The 20,214-nt window shown below is 54.7% G+C and overlaps 1 protein-coding gene across 1 annotated transcript in view; it reads right to left on the reverse strand.

Annotated features, from left to right (window-relative positions):
* The window catches only part of ERI3 (ERI1 exoribonuclease family member 3), a 148,596-nt gene that overhangs the window by 113,852 nt on the left and 14,530 nt on the right, over nt 1–20,214 (reverse strand). The window contains 2 exon segments of the mRNA XM_059727727.1: nt 10,702–10,793; nt 13,228–13,287. Of these exon segments, the coding sequence (XP_059583710.1) occupies nt 10,702–10,793; nt 13,228–13,287 (152 nt within the window).

Genomic DNA, 20,214 nt, shown 5'->3' on the forward strand with positions numbered 1-20,214 from the left:
AGCAGGGGTCACTCCCCGCCACCGGAGTGGGAGATGGGTATCAACTCACCCTCTGAGCAGAGTGGGACGATATTTAGCCTCATGACATAAATGTGATACCTTTTATTAGACCAACTACACAGCTGGAAACATTGCTCTTTGCAAGCTTTTGAGTACAAACGCCCTTCTTCATGCCGAAGGAGAGTCTACAGCTGTCAATATATAAGTGAAACCCTCCCATAATTAACGGCTGGCTCAGAGGACAGCTCCTTTTCAGCCTAACCCTTTTCAGGGGTCCTTTTAAAAACCAAGAAATGGCCCAGGCCTGCTGGGAAGAATTAGGATCACCACGGGAAAGCTAAATGGTCCGGAAAATGGAACAGCTCTCTTCAGAGCGGGCGTGCGGCAAGCTATGGCAGAGGAGAGGCCTTGGCCATCTGCAGCCAGCTTTCCCCTCCAGCAAGCAGAGGACACGTACGACCTCGGGGGAGAAAGGGAAGTTGCTGCCCGCGTCTCTTGCTTCCAACAGCCAATTTACAGTGTGGCGCCAGCACCCGCCCGAGAGGACTGCGCCCAATATGCAGATGGAAAGGCTGATGCAGCGGAGGACGAGGTGACCACGGGGAGTCAATGAAGGGAAGACTCTGCGGAGTGAAGGATCACCATGGGCTGTGACAGATCTCATACTTCATGCAAACGTAGGATTTCAGACCCATCCAGACTGCGATTCTCAACCCCCCAGCGCTCTGCCTGCTCTTCAGGGACCTGCGGCCAAAGCCTGGACACCTCCAGGAGACCCAAAAGAAGCTCATCATCTAGGAGTTTCAAGAGGAGGGTCACTCGAGTGCTGAGCCCCTCGGGAGGCGGCTCCCAAGAGAAACAAAATGGATAAGACCCTTTTGGGGAGCAGCTATTCCAAGTGAGGGAGCCCTGCTCAGACCTGGTCACTCTCCCATCCAGCCTCCGCTCTGCCGCTGCATGACAGGACACTGGGCAAGACGGACCTGGGGCCTGACGCACAACGTGGCAGTTCACAGAATCATAGGACAAGAGGGTTGGAAGGGACCTTGGGAGGTCACATCTAGTCCAACTCCCAGCCAGACAAACCCTTGTCTGGGATGATGTAGCTGGGGCTGGTCCTGCTTGGAGCAGGGGGATGGACTAGATGTGACCTCCTGAGATCCCCTCTAACCCTCGTTTTCTTATTCTATGAAAGCAGGACCAGCCTCAACTACATCATCCCAGCCAAGCCCATGTCTAGCCAGGGTTTCAAAGTCTCCCGGGATGGAGACAGCACCACCTCTCTAGACAGCCTGCTCCAGTGCTTCCCACCCTCCTAGTGAGAAAGTTTTTCCTAATATCCAACCTCAACTTCCCTTGCTGCAACTGGAGCCCATTGCTCCTTGTCCTGCCATCTGCCCCCACGGAGACCAGTCCAGCTCCAGCCTCTTTGCTGCCCCCCTGCAGGGAGTCGAAGGCTGCTATTAAACCCCCCTCAGTCTTCTCTGCAGACTAAGTCCAGTTCCCTCAGCCTCTCCTCACCAGTCCTGTCCCCCAGCCCCACAACCATTTTCACTGCCATTCACTGGACTCTCTCCAATGTGTCCACACCCTTTCTGCAGTGGGGGGCCCAAAACTGGACACAGGACTCCAGATGTGGCCTCCCCAGTGTTGAACAGAGGGAAGAATCCCTGCCCTCGATCTGCTGGCACCGCTCCTACCAATGCAGCCCAGGATGCCGGTCGCCTTCCTGGCACCAAGGGCACACTGCTGGCTCCTGCTCAGCCCCTTGTCCCCTGTCACCCCCAGGTCCTTTTGTGCAGAGCTGCTGCTTAACTTAGCCAGTGGGTCGCCAGCCTGCACCGGTGCACGGGATTGTTCCGTCTTAAGAAATTCCAGGTGAGAAGCATCCAACATCCAGGAAACTCCCAAACACATCCAAGAAACTCTCTATTCAGCCCAGCCTCAGAAAGCAGCGCTGAAAGGCAAATGACTTTGCTTGGGCTCAGGAAGAAAAAGAGCCGAGACTCCGAGGGGCCGGAGGGTGGAAAAGAAAGAGCATACAACGATGTACCTGCCTAAAGTTAAAACATCAAACCTTTCAAAGTGGTGAAGGAAACCCACAAGGGTGAAGCTACTGCAGCTTTCACGTGCCACGTCGCACACCAAATTTGCCCAACCACTGGCTGCAGTTCTGTGTACGTGGTCTTCGTGACAGCTGGCGCCTAGCATATATCAGAGGCCCAAGAGCACGAGACGTGGCTGGAGGGACGTCCTGCCTAAGCACACAGATCCGTGCCCTGACGGTATGGCTGTCATAGACCTCACAGCCAGAAGAGACCCGCAGGAGCATCCCGTTGGACTTCCCATGTGGCACAGGCCAGTCTTTTGGTCAGCAGCTCCTGCACCGGGGGTTGTTCTTCCTGACCACATAAGTGTATGTTACTTCACCCAGCAACTTGTGCTTGAACTTGAGCTTCTCTTCCCAAAAGACTCCCAGTCAAAAAGCAGCCCAAGTAAAACAAAATGCACCCTGCCCCGGGGCAAGCCCACTGCTCACATCTGGGAACAAAGCATGAATGAGCCATGTTGTCCATCAACTCGTCCAGAGCAGCTCCACTGCCTCCCGTCTGCATCCAGCCTAACTACAGTCCTGATTTCCAAACAGCCTGATCCATACTTGCTTGAGTGTGACTGGCGTCAAAGCTCGTTAGGTCCTCAACTGACACCTATCCAACAACCCCAGATCTGTGGACAGCACTCTGCACCCTTTGAGCTCCCAGAACGAGCCCCGCAGACATCTCCAACCAATCCCCACATGAAGGTCTGAGACCAGCCCTGCCCAAGAGGAACTCCCGAAGTTGCACGTCTCCTCCCTCAGAGGCATCCTTGTGTGGCCATCAGCTCTCAAAGCAAGCCAGGGGCAGGGGATAACTAGAGATGAATGTTGTGAAGAGATAATGCTAGAGATAACGTGCTTGTAGGGGGTCCAAGAGAGAAATCTCTCCAAGACAAGCATTCGTTCTGCATGTCTCCTTCTCTTCTTTCCCTTTGGCTAACATGCCAGGGGCAAGACCTTCCCAGGTGTGCATCTGGTCAGCAAGGAGAGTGAAGGAAAAGCAAGACACTTTTGCAGAGGCCAAGAGTGGAGATCATGGCAAGCCACCTTCAACTTGTTCCCCACTCACCTCTGCCACGGGTCCTCGGTCTCTGTGGATGATGCTCAGTCCCCAACCCACAACCCCTTCTCCCTGCTACTCCAGTCCCGGGCCGCCCAACACAAAGCCCTCGCTCCTGTGCTGCTACAACCTGTGGCTGCCTTCCAACCTGAAGGCATGATAACAACCAGGCACAGAAAAGTAGGGCTGGCAGGGACCTCCCAAGGTCCTGCTGGTTCACCTCCATTGGAGCCTGCCACCCCACTTCACAAGCAGCAACTGCCCGTCGCTGCCTAGCTCCGAGACAGAAGGGGCAGAATAAACCACCAAGTCACTGGCACTTGTGACCCAAGCCTCAAGAGGCACACGGCTGCGAAGTGCCAACCCCCTGACCCACTAAGGGCCCTGGTTTGAAAGAGCAGAAGCGTTTCTCTCTTCCGAGCCTGCTAGGATTGGCCTCTGCTATTGTATCCGGGGCTGATTTGCTCTTAATAAGGTGCAGCCGACTTGCTAGCATAACTTGCACAAGAAGAATTAAAACAGTAAAATAAAATTAAGCCACGGTATAAATCCACATCCACTAACGTGCATCCTAAGAAGGGCACCGAGGGCTATAAACATTTCAAGCCACTTTGCCGTGTTTTATTGCTGTATTAGGAAGAGAGCACTTGCCTTTTACCACTTACTTAACCAAATAAAAAACTTCTGAGCAAGTACTTTCCTCCAAAGAAATGAATTAGCTCCTATCAACCTGCTGCAGAAAGCAATGAACAAGCATCTCCCTTCAGCGGTATAGACAAGAGGCCGCCCCCACTGCCATTTGCCTAGCTGATGGCGCTCAGTATTTCTACAGATGACAGGGAAAGATGGAGGGATGGCTTCGCTGTAAGGATGGAGATTTGGGAGGTCTGGGCTGTTCCTGCCTCTGCTGCAGACAGCGTGACCTGGGCAGGTCGAGGAACCTACCAGCGCTCCAGTTTGCTCGCTGTGAAAGGGAGACACGGATACTTCCCGAGTCTCAAGGGCATTACAAGGACCAAGGCGTGGAGGGGCCTGTGGATTCACGCATGCAGAGGGACAAGACGGCACTTTGGAAACCATGCAGAGCTAAGGCAAACCCCCAGTCCTGGGGTGCTTGCAGAACAAAGTCTCAGCCCTTCTTCCTGATGAACCAGGCTCCATTGCTGTTCAGATGTTCCCCCTTCATGGCACCGTAGCCACCATGCACTGGGTTGTAGATGCTGCACCAGTGCCCGTCATTATCGGTACAAGTTACATCCCGGATGCAACGTCCTCCCGAATTTGGGCCAGACCCTGCATCAGCTGGCATCTAGCTTGGCTCTGGCACTCCAGCTCTTTAAAGCGCTGGGGAGAGCTCCTGGCAGCCGGCGACAGGAATCCTCTCCTCCAGCAGTCGCGGGTCTGTGGACCTGTGCGCCTAACGAGGCTGTATCCCCTCGCAGTTTAGCTTGGCAGCTCTGGTGCCCCTTTCATCTCTCGCTTCAGGTAGCTCTTCTTTAATTAATAACATGCTTGTGTCGGCACAGGGAACTCTACGCCCAGAATGAATGGCCCCCTCTCATTAGACCCACCGGTGTCAGGATGTATTCGAAGCGGGAGTATGATTCATTTCCTCGTCTGGGGATGAGGGCTGCTTTTTTTTTTTTTTTTTTGGCAGTGGGGGGAGGATATATAATGAGTGAGTGATATTTGCTGAAGCTGAGATGCGGCTCTGTCGGTTTGAACTGCCTTGTCAGGACGAGCCTTCAGAAAGGTGATGTTCCCACTCAAGAGGTTTTCCTCGTTAAAGAAATTGCATCTTAACAAGAGGGAAGGGGAGGGGGGTGGAGAGGAACTGCTATCGCTCCTTCCCCAGCCTGGTTTGTGCTCATCACTGGGGCCCAAAGCCAAGAGATCCATGCACAGAGGGAGATTGGATAGCAGCATCTCATCGCCAGGCCCCTGCCCCGCGTGGCACCCCATCTCGAAAAGCGAGCAAGGGAGGCTCCGTGCTGCAGGTACAAACCCAGGCACGAGCCGGCACCTCCTGTACTGTGCAGAGCCACGGGTCCCAGCCCCCAAACATCAGGTTCTCACAACTGGTGCTGCCGGTAGCTGAGCCAAGCTGGAACAGACGGTGTTCGGCACAAGCTCCGCTCCGTGGGAGAAGGTCCCCCAACTGCTTCCAGGCTGATCTCGGGAAAGGACCCGTGGGGGCACATCTAGCCCAAGCCTTGCCTGAGGCAGGATCAGCCCTGTCCAAACCATCTGTCGTCCAACCTCTGAGCAATGCAAGTCGCCCCTCACGCAGCACAAGACATCCCCCCTGACCCCGCCGTAGGTAAAGCAGGGGAACCACCAGCAGCCAACGTCTGGCTTCTATAAAAGGTTGTTAGTATACGCTCAAGAGACCCCAGGCAAGGCTGTGCCCCCGCTGCAAAGAAAGGCAACGTGCCCCCGACCCCAGTCTGTACCAATCTGACTGGAAGGAAATCCCTTCTTAACCCCAAATATGGCATCGGTCTGAGCCTGAGCACAGGGGCAAGACCCTCCAGCCAGGACGTGCGGGGCTGGTCCCAGCAGGAGCACTGGCACAGCCCAGTCCCATCCCCAACCTGGGCTGCAGCAGCACCAGCGCCGCTGGGGGAAGCTTAAAAACCTCCTGGTACATACAGCCAAAAGGGGAACAAGGGGAAGCACTGAGTACCCACCAGCAGGGTCCCAGGCGCAGACCCTGAGGTCAACTGACATCAAATTTAGACTGTACAGCCTCTGCTACCAAATACCAGCACTCTCTATTGGGTCATGGGCAATACCCACCACTTGCTTTAGTTCCCTACCTAGCACCCTACCTGCCACCCAGCCAGACTACAGCAGTGCCTGCGTCTACCTACTGGCAGCCCAACACTTGCACCCCTTGCAGGCAGGCGTGCGGCTGCTGCTGATCCATGCAGCTAGTGTCATTATCACTGTGCAGAACAGATCCAACTGAGGAACGTGCAGCCCGGGGCACTTGTCTTCACCCTCTGAGCTCAGCAATGGGTACACAGGGAACACCCAGGCTAGGCAGGCCTGCCCCCATGCCATCAACCCAGCAACACAAGAGGGCGGGAAGCCCTAACCCGCGTCTTCCATGAGCAGCACTGCATGCCACTGCCACCTGCTCGTTCCAGTGAAGGGTGAATGAAGAGGAGCAGAAAATCAGGCGGCAGCACGAGAGTACGGGGCAGAGGCCAGAGCCCGCTCCTTGGCCTGGGTGCACAGACGGCCTCATGGCATCTGCATGCAAAGTTCTTGGGTGAAATTTTGCAGTGGAAACTATCATTTCTCCTTCCTCAGCAGTGTCAGGTTGTGGCTGCAATCCAGGCTGGGGATAGGGACCGGGCTGTGCCAATGCTCCTGCTGGGACTTAAGCCAGGAGGGTCCTGGATAGAGGGCCTTGCCTCTGCTCAGGCTCAGACCAATACCATGTTTGCAATCAGAAAGGAATTTTCCCCCTGCTCAGACTGGTCTGGACTGGGGGGTTTTGCCTTCCTCTGCAGTGGGGACACAGCCTCTGCCAGGGATCTCTCCAGTGTCCATGAACCCCCAGCAGCAGCAGGACGTTGGCAGCCACAGCCCCTCTGCTTTCCCAGAGGCAGGGGCAGGGGTGATGCCTGGGGCTGTATCAGGGGTGACTGTTGGGTTGCTCAGAGCTCAGACACATGGTTTGTCTGGGCTGGTTTGGACAGGCCTGATCCTGCCTCAGGCAGGGGTCAACTAGATGGCCCCTGAAAGTCCCTTCCAGCACGTTTCCAATAAGGGAGCTCAGAGAAAAGGAGCCCTGCTACAAACAGGGTTACCATACGCTAGGACACAGGGTGCTCACAGGGATGCTAGCAGCTCAGTGCATAGTGGTCTTCTGAAGAGACAGCCACACTCTTGGGTACAGGGCGTGTTGGGAGGAACAGGGAGAGCAACAAGGACAACTTGACCCTTTGGGGTTGCTCCAGATGCCCATATTCACAGGAATGAGGGGTGGCCATCCCAGCATCCAGGTCACCCCCTTGCTTGACCTGTTCCTTCTTCAGTCTCAATAAAACTTTCCTCATCACTTCCTCTCCGTGGACAAGTCCCCACTGCCTACTCCACAGGTTGGTAAGTACAGAACAGCTGCAAGCCTCACCCCAGAGAGTGATAAGGGGCAAGCCGCTGACCCCTCTTCTCAACGCTAAGCAGTGCCAGTCATTTGCACACTTTGTGGGAAGAAATGACACCACTTCCCAGGCTGCCCTGAGAGTCTCTCAGCGCAGCAGGGCCTTGCTTTGGAGCGTTTCCGAAATATGCCATAGCCGAGACGCTGCACTGTTTTGCCCGCATGGCTATTTCAGCCACGTGCCTTTCCTGCTGAAACAGAGATGCTCAGTTCTGGTTTGCTAAACTCCATTTGGCAATGTGTCTAAACACATGCAAACTTAATTAGTTCAGGAGGGGGCTCGGCCTTTGTGGTGATGGATAAAAGCAATGGGAAATGAGACAAGTCGGAGCTGGCAGGGAGTTTTCACTCAAGCCCCATTCACCGGCACGCTGCTAATCAGATGTGACGCTCCACGCGGCTGCGTCCAATCAGCGCGGGGGCCCTGTGATGTGCAGTTCGCTAACAGGTTGCACGCCGGCTCCCTGCATCCGCGACGCTGGAAACACAACATGTATTTTCCACTCTGCCCTGGAAAGGCTTCAGGATCGAATTGTGGAGATCACAGAATCACAGACAACGAGGACGGGAAGGTTGCTCAGGAGTCGCATCTCATCCAACCCCCTGCTCCAAGCAGGACCAGCCCCAACTACATCATCCCAGCCAGGGCTTTGTCTACCTGGGGCTTAAACACCTCTAAGGGTGGGGAGTCCACAACGTCTCTGGCTAACCTGTTCCAGTGCTTCACCACCCTCCTCGGGAGGAAGTTTTTCCTAATATCCAACCTCAACTTTCCTTGCTGCAACCTGAGCCCATTACTCCTTGTTCTGCCATCTGCCCCCACTGAGTCCAGCCCAGCTCCATCCTCTTTGCAGCCCCCCTGCGGGGAGGTGAAGACTGCTATTCAATCCCCCTTGGTCTTCCCTTCTCCGGACTAAATCAGCCCAGTTCCCTCGGCCACTCCTCACCAGTCCTGTCCCCCAGCCCCTCAATTGTTGCTGCCCTCCGCTGGACTCTCTCCAATGTGTTCACATCCTTTCTGTAGTGGGGGGCCCATAACTGGACATGGGACTCCAGATGTGGCCTCCCCAGTGCTGAACAGATGAGAAGAATCACTGCCCTGCATCTGCTGGCAATGCTCCTGCCCATGCAGCCCAGGATGCCGGTAGCCTTCTTGGCACCAAGGGCATGTTGCTGGCTCCTGTTCAGCTTCTCGTCCCCTGTCCCCCCAGGTCCTTTTCTGCAGAGCTGCTGCCCAGCCAGTCGGCCCCCGGCCTGGACCCATGCAGGGGGCTGTTCCATCCTAAGTGCAGGACTTTGCACTAGTGCAAAAGTTAATGGTCTTAAAACAGAGGAAAAGAAAAGAGAAACAAGCCACTCATTGGGCCCTCCTGGCCAGCCCTCCTTTCAGTAAGAATCATGAGGGGCTGGCAATAGCAAAAGTCAGCTTCCCAGGAGCTAGCCTGGACCACGATGTCTCCTACTAGCTGCTCTGCAGAACAATGTCCCCCCCATCCCTTCTGGGGGGAACGCTGGTCACCTAAGCTGGCACGTGCCCCGTGAGTCACTGAACAACCTGAACTGCTTCCAGAAAGTATCAGAGCAGGTCTCAACACCGATGGGAGGGAAAGCCAGTGGTGGGAGAAGAATGAGCCCAGGGCACGTGGCCCTGGAGACACCACCAGGGAGCGGACAGGTGGGGACTCCACCCCTCTCTATGTCCCCTGGGAGCTTTTCCAGAGCAAGCTTCGCCTTTCATACTCACAGCTGGAAAAAAAACAGAACAATGGACCACTGCACGGGAGCTACGGAGAACAGCTATCAGCCCCAGAACAAGGGGCACGGCCATCCACTCCCCAAATATAGAGCCGATAACAGAGCCGGGAGCTGTGTAGGAGCCAACTCAGGGGGCACGCACATGTCCTGGGGTCTTCTTATGATGACAACAAAAGGGACAGGACTGGCCTTGTAACATGGGCAAGATGCAGCCCCTTCCTTCCCTTCCAACAGGACAGGGGCCCGACTCTCCCCCCAGCAGGAGAAGACAAGGGCTGAGACAAGGGAGGGGCTCAGAAACGCCAGGCTGGTACGCCCACCCCTTCCCTTGCATCTGCAAGGTGTTCATGGAAAAGAAAGTCCCCATTTCTCAAGCAAGCAGGGAATGAGCAAGCCCCCCACAAAATCCCAGCAGGCAAAATGGAGCCTATGCTGGGTTCTCCTGGCTTGTGAGCATTTTATTTTGGCTTCAGGCTAGGGGAAAGCGATGTCACGCTAAGAACCAGGTGACACTGCTAACGAGCAGTGGACGTTGGCTTGGTGCCGGGCACGTCAATGCCTGAACCTTCTCAGTGTGATGAAGACAGCCGCCTGTACCAGGCACTTAACCAGCAAAGAGCAGCTGAGAGGTTACAGGAGTGCCAGGGCATTCAGTGCTGCGACACTGCATTGCTTCTGCGGTGCGGATCTGGCCTGACTTCAACCGTCAGAGCTACTTCTGTACGCAGCCAGCCCCCCACGTGCACAGGCAAGTGTGTGGAAGGACACACCAATACATACGTGTGCCAATAACTGTGGCCATTTAGGTGTCTGCACTAGCTCAGCCCGCCAGCATGACTGCTGTCAGCAAGAATGCCAGCTCAAGCGTGCCAGCCCTGAGCCCCTGGCTCTCAATCCCTTTTGCCACGATAACCCACATGCTAATGCCCTTGCAGTGCACCCGCAAGGCAGAGGGAAGGCCTTGTAGATGAAAGATGCCCTGGGGGCATCCTTTGCTTCAGAGAGAGAGAAGCTAAGACCACCCGCTCCCCCCTTGCTCCTTCTTCACGGGAAGTGCAGTGCTCCTGTTCCCTGAGGCAACGCCAGCTGCAGGCAGCACAGCTTAGGCAACAGAACACAGCTGTCAGGACGGGGAAGCTATTTATCCCTCGAGCTCCCCAGGCCATCAGGTATGGACGGAGGCAGCCAATGACTAAAGGAGCTAGAAATGGGAGGCATATCCTTGCTCTGTGAGTTGGAGAATGGATGCAAATGGAAACATCCCAGTTAAGCCCTTTTCCAGGCACACAGGGACTCCTCTGCCCAGTGGTCCTGTGCAAGGCTCTCCCCTCTCTCTCCCATGTGGTGAACAAGGGGGTGGAGGAAGCTTGCAGGATTCTCAGCATCAACGTGGAGTCTCGGTTGTGGGAGAGGATCAGCTGGAACCCAGTCCAGGCCACAGCAGAGGTGAGTTGTGGGAATGAACAGGGAGGGCAAAAGCACTGCCCTCTTCCCAACGCAGAGCAGATTTGTGGAGCTGCATGAACTGTCCCGCTGGCTAATGAGAGAGGGGGGTCTCGTTGGCAGGGGAGTGGGGACTGTGGGCCATAAGGCGCCTCGCCCGGGTGTACTCACATGACTTTCAAATCCCAGTCACCGCAGGTTACAAAAATCGACTTGACGCTGGGGTCTAGGAGGCCTTCCTTTGCCATCCACTCGTCGACCCTCTGAAAAGAAGAGAGGACAAGCAGGTAAGCAGTGCCGGCACGGGAAGCGCCACAACAGTCGTGCTCAGATAAGCAGCTGGGAACGGAGAGAAGAGAAAGCTGCGATCTTATCCGGAGGCAGCCCCCACCCCACACACTTCTCGCCTCATCTCTGAGCTCCTTTTCTCCACACGACCACACTTGGGCCTTTGAAGATTTCCAAGAGGCCACATCAGGCGCGGAGCAGAAGTGATCTTATCAGGCACAACAGTGGCTCTGGGAGCCGTACGCTGCGTACGGGACAGCAAGGCTGAAACAGGCCTCAGCTCCCTCTCCAACCTGGCCCCGGCCCCCTCCAGGGAGACTGATACTGAAACAACCACGTTCCCTCTGACACGCCGAGCAAGCTAGAAATTAAACCAAGAAGCTCCCCCTTGGCTCCACAGCCCCCAGCCTGGGAACGGGAGGAAAAGGAGCGAACTGGAGAGGAATCAGAGATCCTCACCTGCACTTGGGAGGAAATGCAACCCGAGGGGGTGGGATTCTCAGCTACAGCACTTCCACCGCTTTGCAGAGTCTGCTGCACAGGATGGGCCCCCAGCAAAGGGACATCCCTGCACGCAAGCACTGAGGCCGCCCAGCTCAGCACACGCACCTCCTTTGTGGAGGGTTCAACCCATTTTCTCCCCTCTCCCTAGCTCCATGGGCTTGATGGCATAAGTCACTGAATTCAGAGTAAGAGAGGGTCTGAATCTGAAGTGAAGCAGCTCTTCCTAGTTAACTGCCCATGTGGACACCCTTCTTCTGGATCAGCTGAATCTAATTCTGCAGTGGATTGTGCTCTTCTGGGATAAGATTCACTCACTCCCGACGAAAAGCGTCCACACCAGGCGCACCTCGGCTGCGAGTACCTGCGTGCTGGCTGGAATTCGTGAGTTTGCGCTTGTCACCTGCAGCAAGGAGGGTCGGAGGGCAGGAGCCCTGTACAAGGGGCCCTGGCTACTTTCACTGCCAATGCCATGTGAATGGCAGAGATTAGTCTTCAATGCCCACCCTGAAAGCCCCAGGGCTGGAGCAGACTGCTCTATGGAGGTGGGGGTCCCTCCGGCCGAGGCGGGGAAGGAGCAGGAGTCAGGGCTCAGGCCTGGCTGTCACTTGGCTGTTACAATTCACCCTTTCGAGGTGCTTTTCCCATGACCAGAGGAGAAGAGAGGGAGGGGATGTGCCTACACCTAGCTGTGAACAACTGATCTGCCCACCTTCAAAATACAAAAGTTAGCAGCTGGGCGAAATAACCCAGTGCGTTGCAAGGGAAGCCAGCCCAGCTGGGCCTAGGAAATGTGTGGCCCCAGCTAAAGGCTTCCAAGCACTTCCGGGAGTTCAGATCTGGCCTTGGCTGGCAACAGCTTTCCCCCCAGGTCTTCTTGCACCTCCTAACCATCCCCAGCCCCCAGTGGGCTCCATCTCTGCCTGATCCCTCATGTCTGCCCTGGACAGTGCTGGGGGATCAGGTTCAGGTGCAGAGAACCTCTATCAACCCCCCTCATCGCCACCATCTTCAAGACAGGGGCTGAAACAGGCAAGAGGCTCAGTCTGAGGCTGATCCATGCAGCCCCGGCAGCAAGCAGCTCACCATGGATCAGCATCAGAGGCTCCCCCCGCACACGCCACCCCCGCGTCCCAGGGGCTGCCGTGCCATCTCGACGATGGAGGGCCCCCGGCACGACGCAGAGCCGTCGTGACCTTTCCAAAATCCCTGATGTGAGCGCCCACGAAGTGCCACCCCCACGGAGGACGCTAACACCGTTAATTTGATTTCCTTCCATAAGCAATTGGTGCAATTATTCCGATTAGGAACAATTAGGCAGCCCGCATCCTGACAGAGACAATGCATCGTGCAATGACCTGCAGCCTGCGCGGGCTCAGCTCAAGGAGGGCTCCTCCGGTGTTTGACGACCAACAAAAGCTATTGATAGAGAAACACTTTCAAGCTAATTAAGCCCTAAAAGCTGTAGGAATCCAACATTAAGCAGATGGCATTATTAGGGCTATAGCTTCATTCACCCATCCCACAGATTAGGTTTTAAAGGCATTTTCCTTCTCCGCCACGTGTATTATGGAGCATTCATTCCACCCGCGTGGGGGGAGGGCCAGCTGCCTTGCAGCGGTCTAAAACAATGTCTTGGCACGCTGCGGCTGGCTCAAGTCAAATCGCCTCTTCTCCTGTCTGCTGGCAGGAGTTTGGACATCTTGTCAGTACCCTTGACATGAACAGCTGGAGATGACAGATCAATGGTTCAATACTCTCAGCAGCATGTCACCAACGTGACAGCAAATGTTATTCTAATGAAGCCGTAATCATAGTCAAATTACGCGGTTCGATTCTCAGGCGCGGGGAGGAGGTGGGAGGGGGAGTAGAGGTCAGGGGTCAGGAACTAAAGGTTATTCTGCTTACCTCGAGCACTTGCTGGAGACTTGGCTGCCCATCCACCATGCCTTGAATAATTCCAGTCAGCTGAAACAAAGGAGAGGGGGAGAGAGCACAGGAATCAGAGGAGCAGCACACGGACTGTGAGGAGGCCTCCACCCCAGCCCATCTTTCTGAAACCACGCAGTGCCCGGGTGGCCTGCCTGGGCAATGCCAGGCAGCCCAAACTGCCTAGTGAAAACACATGCTCACTGCAGAGACAGAGAAGCAGGGGATCTCCTATGCATCCAGCTGGAAGGATTGCAACTCAACACAGCCTGCCTGGGGAAACAGTGCAGGCCAGCGGCCAGCGCGCGCACAGGACGCCCCGCGTGCTGCCCATTTCAACACCAAACTCTTTTCAGCGCCTGCTGAGGCTGCCTGAACCTACGCAAGCCATTTCTACTGCACTAGGCACCTTCGGCCACTCCCAGGCTGCAGTGATCCCCCCCACTCCTTTACAGACCCACAGCTCATCCACATTTGATAGAGGGTTGATAGAGGTTCTCTGCACCTGCACCTGATCCCCCACATTTCGAATCCTGTGCCCAGATCTGGTCCCCGCACTGCCACAAGGAAAGAGGAGAACTAGGGAAAGTCCAAAGAAGGACAACAAGGATGATGAGGGGTATGAAGGGACTTTCACATAAGGAGAGATGAAAAAGGCCAGGCCTGTTCAGTTTAGAAATAAGACGCTTGAGGGGATACAATGCTAAATGCTGAAGAGAAGGTGAATAGGGATTTATTATTTACTCTCTCATGCCAGACAAGAACTAAGGGGTCACAACGTAACAAGAGCAAAAGTTTAAAACTAAGACAAGGAAGCCCTTTTTCACCCCGAGCGTCACTAAAGCGTGGAACTCATTGCCACCAGATGCGGCGAAAGCCGAGTTTAGCCAGATTCAAAAGGATTAGACACGTCCTTAGAGGAAAGGGGCGTCAGGAGCTATCGAGTATGGGAGCGAGGGGCACAGCCTCCGAATCAGAGCTTCCTAGACAGTAAGTGCTGGAGGCTGCAAGGCAGAGAGGAGCAGGGAAAACCCTGCTCAGATCCAGTCACGCTCCCTTCCACCGTATGACACCAGAGGCTGGGCAAGATGGATCCGGTGCCTGACCAGGAAGTGGCAGTTCTGACGTGCTGATATGACAGGTAGCGTCTCTGCGAAGGTGGACACAATAATCCTCTCTGGTTAAAGGGGAGGGTGGTGCATTGGTGCCATGAACGGAGGAGCGGGTGGGAAGCTTCGGGGCAGCTTCACACAGCATGTTTTTCCATTTAAACCACTGGCAGCACAACAACGTATTTACAAAAACCCTGATGGCGTGTGAAGGAAACCCGTTTCCCTTTAAAGCTCCACTACCACGTGTTCTTCCATACGCCCTCCAGGGCAGGGTCTCCCAGGGCTGCAAACTTTGAAGACCTCCTGTTAACCCACTCATCGTGCCTGGCTTGCTTGCGTGCTTAAAGTTAAGCCTACGCAGCAAAGTTTGACCAGCTCAGAGCCTTTTCTGTGCACTAGTGAAGGGGCTTGTGCTGCGCAAAGCCTTTATTTAGTTTTCTGTAGCTCTGCAACTGAAAAAAAAGCCTTCTTTTAAGGAAAAAAAGGACTGAAAACAGAGGTCAGGAGCTCACTACCAGTGCATCTGAGCAATCAAAGAAAACAATCCCCATCAGTACAGACACACACCGCGTTGCTTTACCGGGTATCGCACACGTCTAATTGTCTTTTGAAGGGCAGGCGGCGCAAGGTGCAAGGCTGGGATGTGGTGCATGCATGCAGCAGCCAGGTTCACGGGCCACCACAGCAGTCTAATCTAGAGCCACGGAGGGGAGAGCTCTTGAGACTCTCTCCACCCTCCAGAAACAGCTCCTCTGCTGCAAAATACTTCCACCCAACTCGTGGCACGCGAGTAAAAGCACGAGCCGTGGCCCCTGCATTACTGAATGGATGGCAATTTAAACAAGCCGGGCTGCCTCTGCCCTGTGTTTCTTTAGCTGCTTGCCTTAGAGCACTGAAACTTAAAAAAAAAAAAGAAGAAAAAAAAAGATTAAACTCCAATTAAACTGTAATTACATTTAATGAATACCAAATACCTGACTCACTGAATAAGCTGGCTATAAGCAGGAAGATTATTTTCTCTTCGCGACTTCCATGGAATGGTAATATGTACCTTTTAGGGAAGAAATTTTAATTTTAAGAACGGCAAGTTCCTCTAGGTGGGTTTCTGAAGTTCATCAAGTCATTATTAGGTGGAATTTTAAGGAAGTGGAGGGACACAGGCACTCTCTTATATTCCTGAAACTGTTTTTATATTAATCTGTATTTTAATTGGGTAACAGCTGCTGCCTACAGACTCCCATGTTCTAAAAGGAAAATAAATGTAAGAGATTAACTGCACTGCTCTTTAGTATGGATTTAACCCATGTTTTGCCTTGTTGGCTCAGCCCTCCCATCCCTTGGTGGATGCCTGTCCCACCACTCGCCTGAAAGACATGTCGCTCAACTGCCACGACTCCTCCACCCTGGGAGTGACTGCACCAGCTCTGCGGCAAGTGGCCACAGCCAAGACTCTGTGCTCACAGCTGGGGAAGGGAATCGGCCACACGAATGATGGTCTCTTGTAACACCCGACTTGGAAGGCGCAGGAAAGCACTGGGCACCAGCATGCTCCTTGGAAATGCCCCATAACCAAGATACCCCTCTCTGCCTGCTCCGTGCAGGCTGCCGCGTTCGACGGCGCTGCCCCTGGAAGGATGAATGGCAAGCAGCTGTTCCAGCTGGCTTCTGCCTTCACTGCTCCCTAGTGCTGAAGCCCAGTGGTGGCAGGTCAAGTGAGCACTGGGGCCTCTCTGGAGGCAGCCACCACAGCTCTACAGGAAGACAGAAGACATCTGGCATCAGCAGTTTTCTAAGCTCCCGATGGATTGTACACAGGGAATCTAGGCTGCTCCTGGGCCTGAAAGTACTTTGGGCTTCGAGCCTGGAGATGGGAAGGGGCTCAAGTTGCAGCAAGGGAAGTTGAGGTTAGATACTAGCAAAAACTCTCTCCCGAGGAGCGTGATAAAGCACTGGAACAGGCTCCTCAGAGAGGTGGTGGGATCTCCATCCTTGGAGACGTTTCAGTCCCCGGTAGACAAAGCCTTGGCTGGGATGATCTAGTCAGGGCTGGTCCTGCTTGGAGCAGGGGGCTGGACTAGATGTGACCTCCTGAGGTCCCTTCCAGCCCCCATTTTCTATGATGCTATGATTAAGGACAGGGTGAGCAAGCAACTGCTTGCTGGCTTTTTCCGGCCTGGCCAGTGCTGCCACCACCCTCCCAGCTGTACTTGAGCAGCGACAGGGGTTTTTCAAGACAGCCCTGTCCCCCGCAGGCTCACTAACCCCCTGGACAGATTAGCAGCACAGAGTACTGGTGCATTTTCAGCTGTGCTTGGGCAACAAGGAGACGGGTGCGTTCAATTCCCGAGGCCGCCCCGTTATCAGCACACATCCCTGTGTCGACGGGCTGCGTCTCTGCCAGGCAGCAAGTGGAGACGAGGCTGACAGTGAAGCGGTGCACAAGACGGACTGCGATGCAATGTCAGCGCCGCGGCTTTTCCTCCGGAGTTTATCTCACAAACCATCGCCTCTCTGCACTGAGACAGTTTGCTGATTGCATAAGCACTCGTCTCTGGTGTACAATCTGATCAGCGGGCCTGGTCTTTCTTCGTAGACAAAGAGGCCAATAAATCTCACCCTTGCTAAGTAGAGGTGCTGAGACAAAGCCCTTTACTGGCATTTAGCAAGATGGGCATTTTCCAGGAACCGCAGCGCGGCGCTGAAAGCCTGCTGCAGCCGGCACAGCTGGTCGGAGGACGGCGCAGAGCAAGGGCCTTGCAACCGCGCTCCCTGGCCCCAGCTGCCCCTCAGACCGATGGGGGAGGCCCTGCTCCCTACCCGCCTGCACAGAGACAGGAAAAGGGAGCACCTGGGGCTCGGTACAAATGGGAATAGACCTCGCTGAAGGAGTAAGAAAGCGGCACTGCAGCCTCAGCACCAGCCTGTGGCAAAATCTTTCCCCTCCCGGCAAGGGAGAAACAAGACTCCCACCGGTGGCAGGGGGTCCATTTTCCTCTTCTTCCACCTCTGAGAAAATCAGCAGCAGAACGGAGGGAGAGTGAAGGGGAAACACTCGGGACTAGAGAAAAGGACCCTGATGGGGAAGGATGGAGAGAAGGGCAAGGCTGCAAAGAGGATCTGAAAAGCATCCATCATAGAGTGATGCTACCATGCAGCCACCAACGGTGACATCCGGACCTGGGAGGATGCTAAAGCAGCCACTACCCACAGCACAGGCCCAGGGTTGACCTGTGTCAGTGTGTGTGGCTCACGCAGCTCCTCGCAAGAGCTACCAGCTCAGCTAAGACCAGAGACTAATGGTCTGGGACAACTGCACAGGGTCCCCCTAACTGCCGGGTTTACTTTAGTGGATGACAGGGGGAGTGCAGTGCCCTGCTTACTGGCCACAGGGCAGAGGGGTCAGAGCCTTTGCCATGTGCATAGGGACCAGGCCCTGTGCTGGGGCCTGGCTTCTCTCCAGAGGGATGAGGTGCACCCAGCACAAAGTCTCCATGTTTGCAGAGGGCAGGGTGGAGAGCCTGCCCTCACCCAGGGACAAAGAACAGGTCAGATCACACCGGACAGTCCCACGGGTTGGCTCAGCCTCTGGACTACAGCCACTCTCCCTGCCTCATGCAGTCAGAGCCTCATGCTTTTAATCCTGAGACTTCCACAGCCTGGCGCACTTGACCCCACTGGCTCACAGAGAAGAGAAGAAGCCTGTGGGAGCATTTAGCCGGACATCCTCCATGTGACACCAGCTAGACAGCTTCACGCACAGCTCCTGCACCCTTTTCAGCTTAAATTAGGGTGCAGGTCCAGTGCAAGGGGCACTTCCAAAGTGCAAAGGCAGGCAGAGCAGGGGTGTTTGGAAGCAGGCTGTGTGCAGGGGTGAGGGAGGAAAGCTGGCTACTTCCACTGTCTGGCTTTTGGGCAAAAGCAGTGATGCAACACTGATGCCTTAATCCCACCCACCAAAGTGGTACTCCCTGCAATTAAAAAAAAAAAAATCATGGGCTAGATCATGAACGTCTCCTATCAACCTACATCTTGCGACTATCCAGAATCATGCTACCACAACATGCACAAGGGCTGTGCCCAACAGGTCCAGGAAGGGCAGAGAGAGCCCGAGCACTCGTCCAGCCTGCCAGGGAAAGGTTGCAAAAGAGTTTCCGTGCCGGCCCTCTCTTCTGGAGTGTTTACAGCTTTCTGGAGAGCTCCCTCGGGGATGGAGTTTTCTGCGCTGAGTTTTTTTGGAAAGTCTGAACCGAGTGCACTGCTGTTCTGGGAGAGTGAAAACAAAACAGCATTTGTTTTCACAATGGGGGAAGCGGCAGGGACGGCCTGGCTCGACACAGGGTTTTCTGCCTGGCGGCACAGAGCTGTTGGGTCACCTAGGCCAGAAGTCCACTCGCGCAGGGCAGGCATGCGGAGGCCCTGGTTCTGCCACCACAGACGTCAGTGGTTTGGGATCAGGCCTCAGAGCTGGCTGGGGGATCAAAAGCACAATCTGGCATGATCCTTATGCCTATGGAAGGGTGGGGAGAGGACACGAGGGGCAGGGCATCGAGCGCGCTACCCTCATCCATGTGTCAGAGGCCTTTGCTAATGGCAGCCATGCATGTATCGGCCCCATGACATGTGGAAACTGAGGCACAGACAGAAAAAGGGAAGTGATGCAGAGAACTAAAGGGGCAGCAGGGGTGTAGCAGACTCAGGACTTCTGCCTCCACACAACACTCACCTGGGACAGGTGGCCTCAAACCACGGCAGTGGTGGCAAGGGAAGCAAAAGCCAGTGCAAGAAGGCACCGTCAAGGGAAAACCATGGTGTAGAACTGGCTGGTTCCCTGAGGTCACAGCAAGTCCTCCCCTTCCCCCTGCCAAGGATGTCACGACTCAGGTGCGTCCCTGGCACTTTTCCTCTGCCAATAAGCACCTCTGGGAGAAGGTGGGCGTCAACCAGCAGAGCAATCATCCCTTGTGATTATAGTAACGATGGTGTTCCAGAGCCCCACTATCCTATCCTGGAAAGACAGCTTTAAAGATGGCCTCAACACTTGAAAGCCTTTTGGTGACAGCAAGCCACCAAAGCCAGGGCCTGTGAAGAGCCAGGAATGAATGCAGCACAGGGTTGTTTTCTTCCATGTGGGATGTATCCTGCTTCCAGCGTAGGACCAGCCTCTGCAAGGGGACACGTGTTTTTCACTGCACTACAGCAGCGGTCCCCTGCATCACTGCTGGCACCAACGCCCCGAATCCCCGGGTCGCCTGTCCATTACAAATGTGATTAGTCGCAAACAGCAAAAGAATTCCCGGGAGGAGCTTTAATGATAAGCACGTACAGCACCTAGCACACCATGATTATGATTCGCAGCTAAGGCTCCTAGGCCTCACCATCGCACTTCTCAACCTTTGGAGATGCAAAGCAGCCCTCCAAAACCTTGGTGAATGCAGCAGCATCCCATTTAAAGAACTCGTGTTTAGGACAGTGCTTACCTGGTGGAAGGGGGGCCAGGAAAGAGACGTATCCTGCTTATCTCCCCTCCCCTGGGGCAGCCATGAAAGGCTGTCGCAGCACCCCAAGGAGCCCTGACTCCCTGGTAGAGAATCACTACCTTACTATAACAATAGCTAGTTCCCATTGTTACGGCTATTATCATTACTGGTGGTGTCAGAGTGATGTCATAGCTGTGATGATCCCAGAAATGATGTGAGGGGCAAGGATTTCTTAGGGTGATGGCTTTTATTGGACCAACTGTATAGTTGGGACAGAGTCAGACAAGCTTTTGAATGCAAGGCATTTTTCCTTCTTCAGGAAGAAGAATCCTTGCCTCTCACATATCATCATCATCACAATGATAATCATCATCATT

This window comes from Alligator mississippiensis, chromosome 5 (genome assembly GCF_030867095.1).
Source record: "Alligator mississippiensis isolate rAllMis1 chromosome 5, rAllMis1, whole genome shotgun sequence".
Classification (NCBI taxonomy): domain Eukaryota; kingdom Metazoa; phylum Chordata; order Crocodylia; family Alligatoridae; genus Alligator; species Alligator mississippiensis.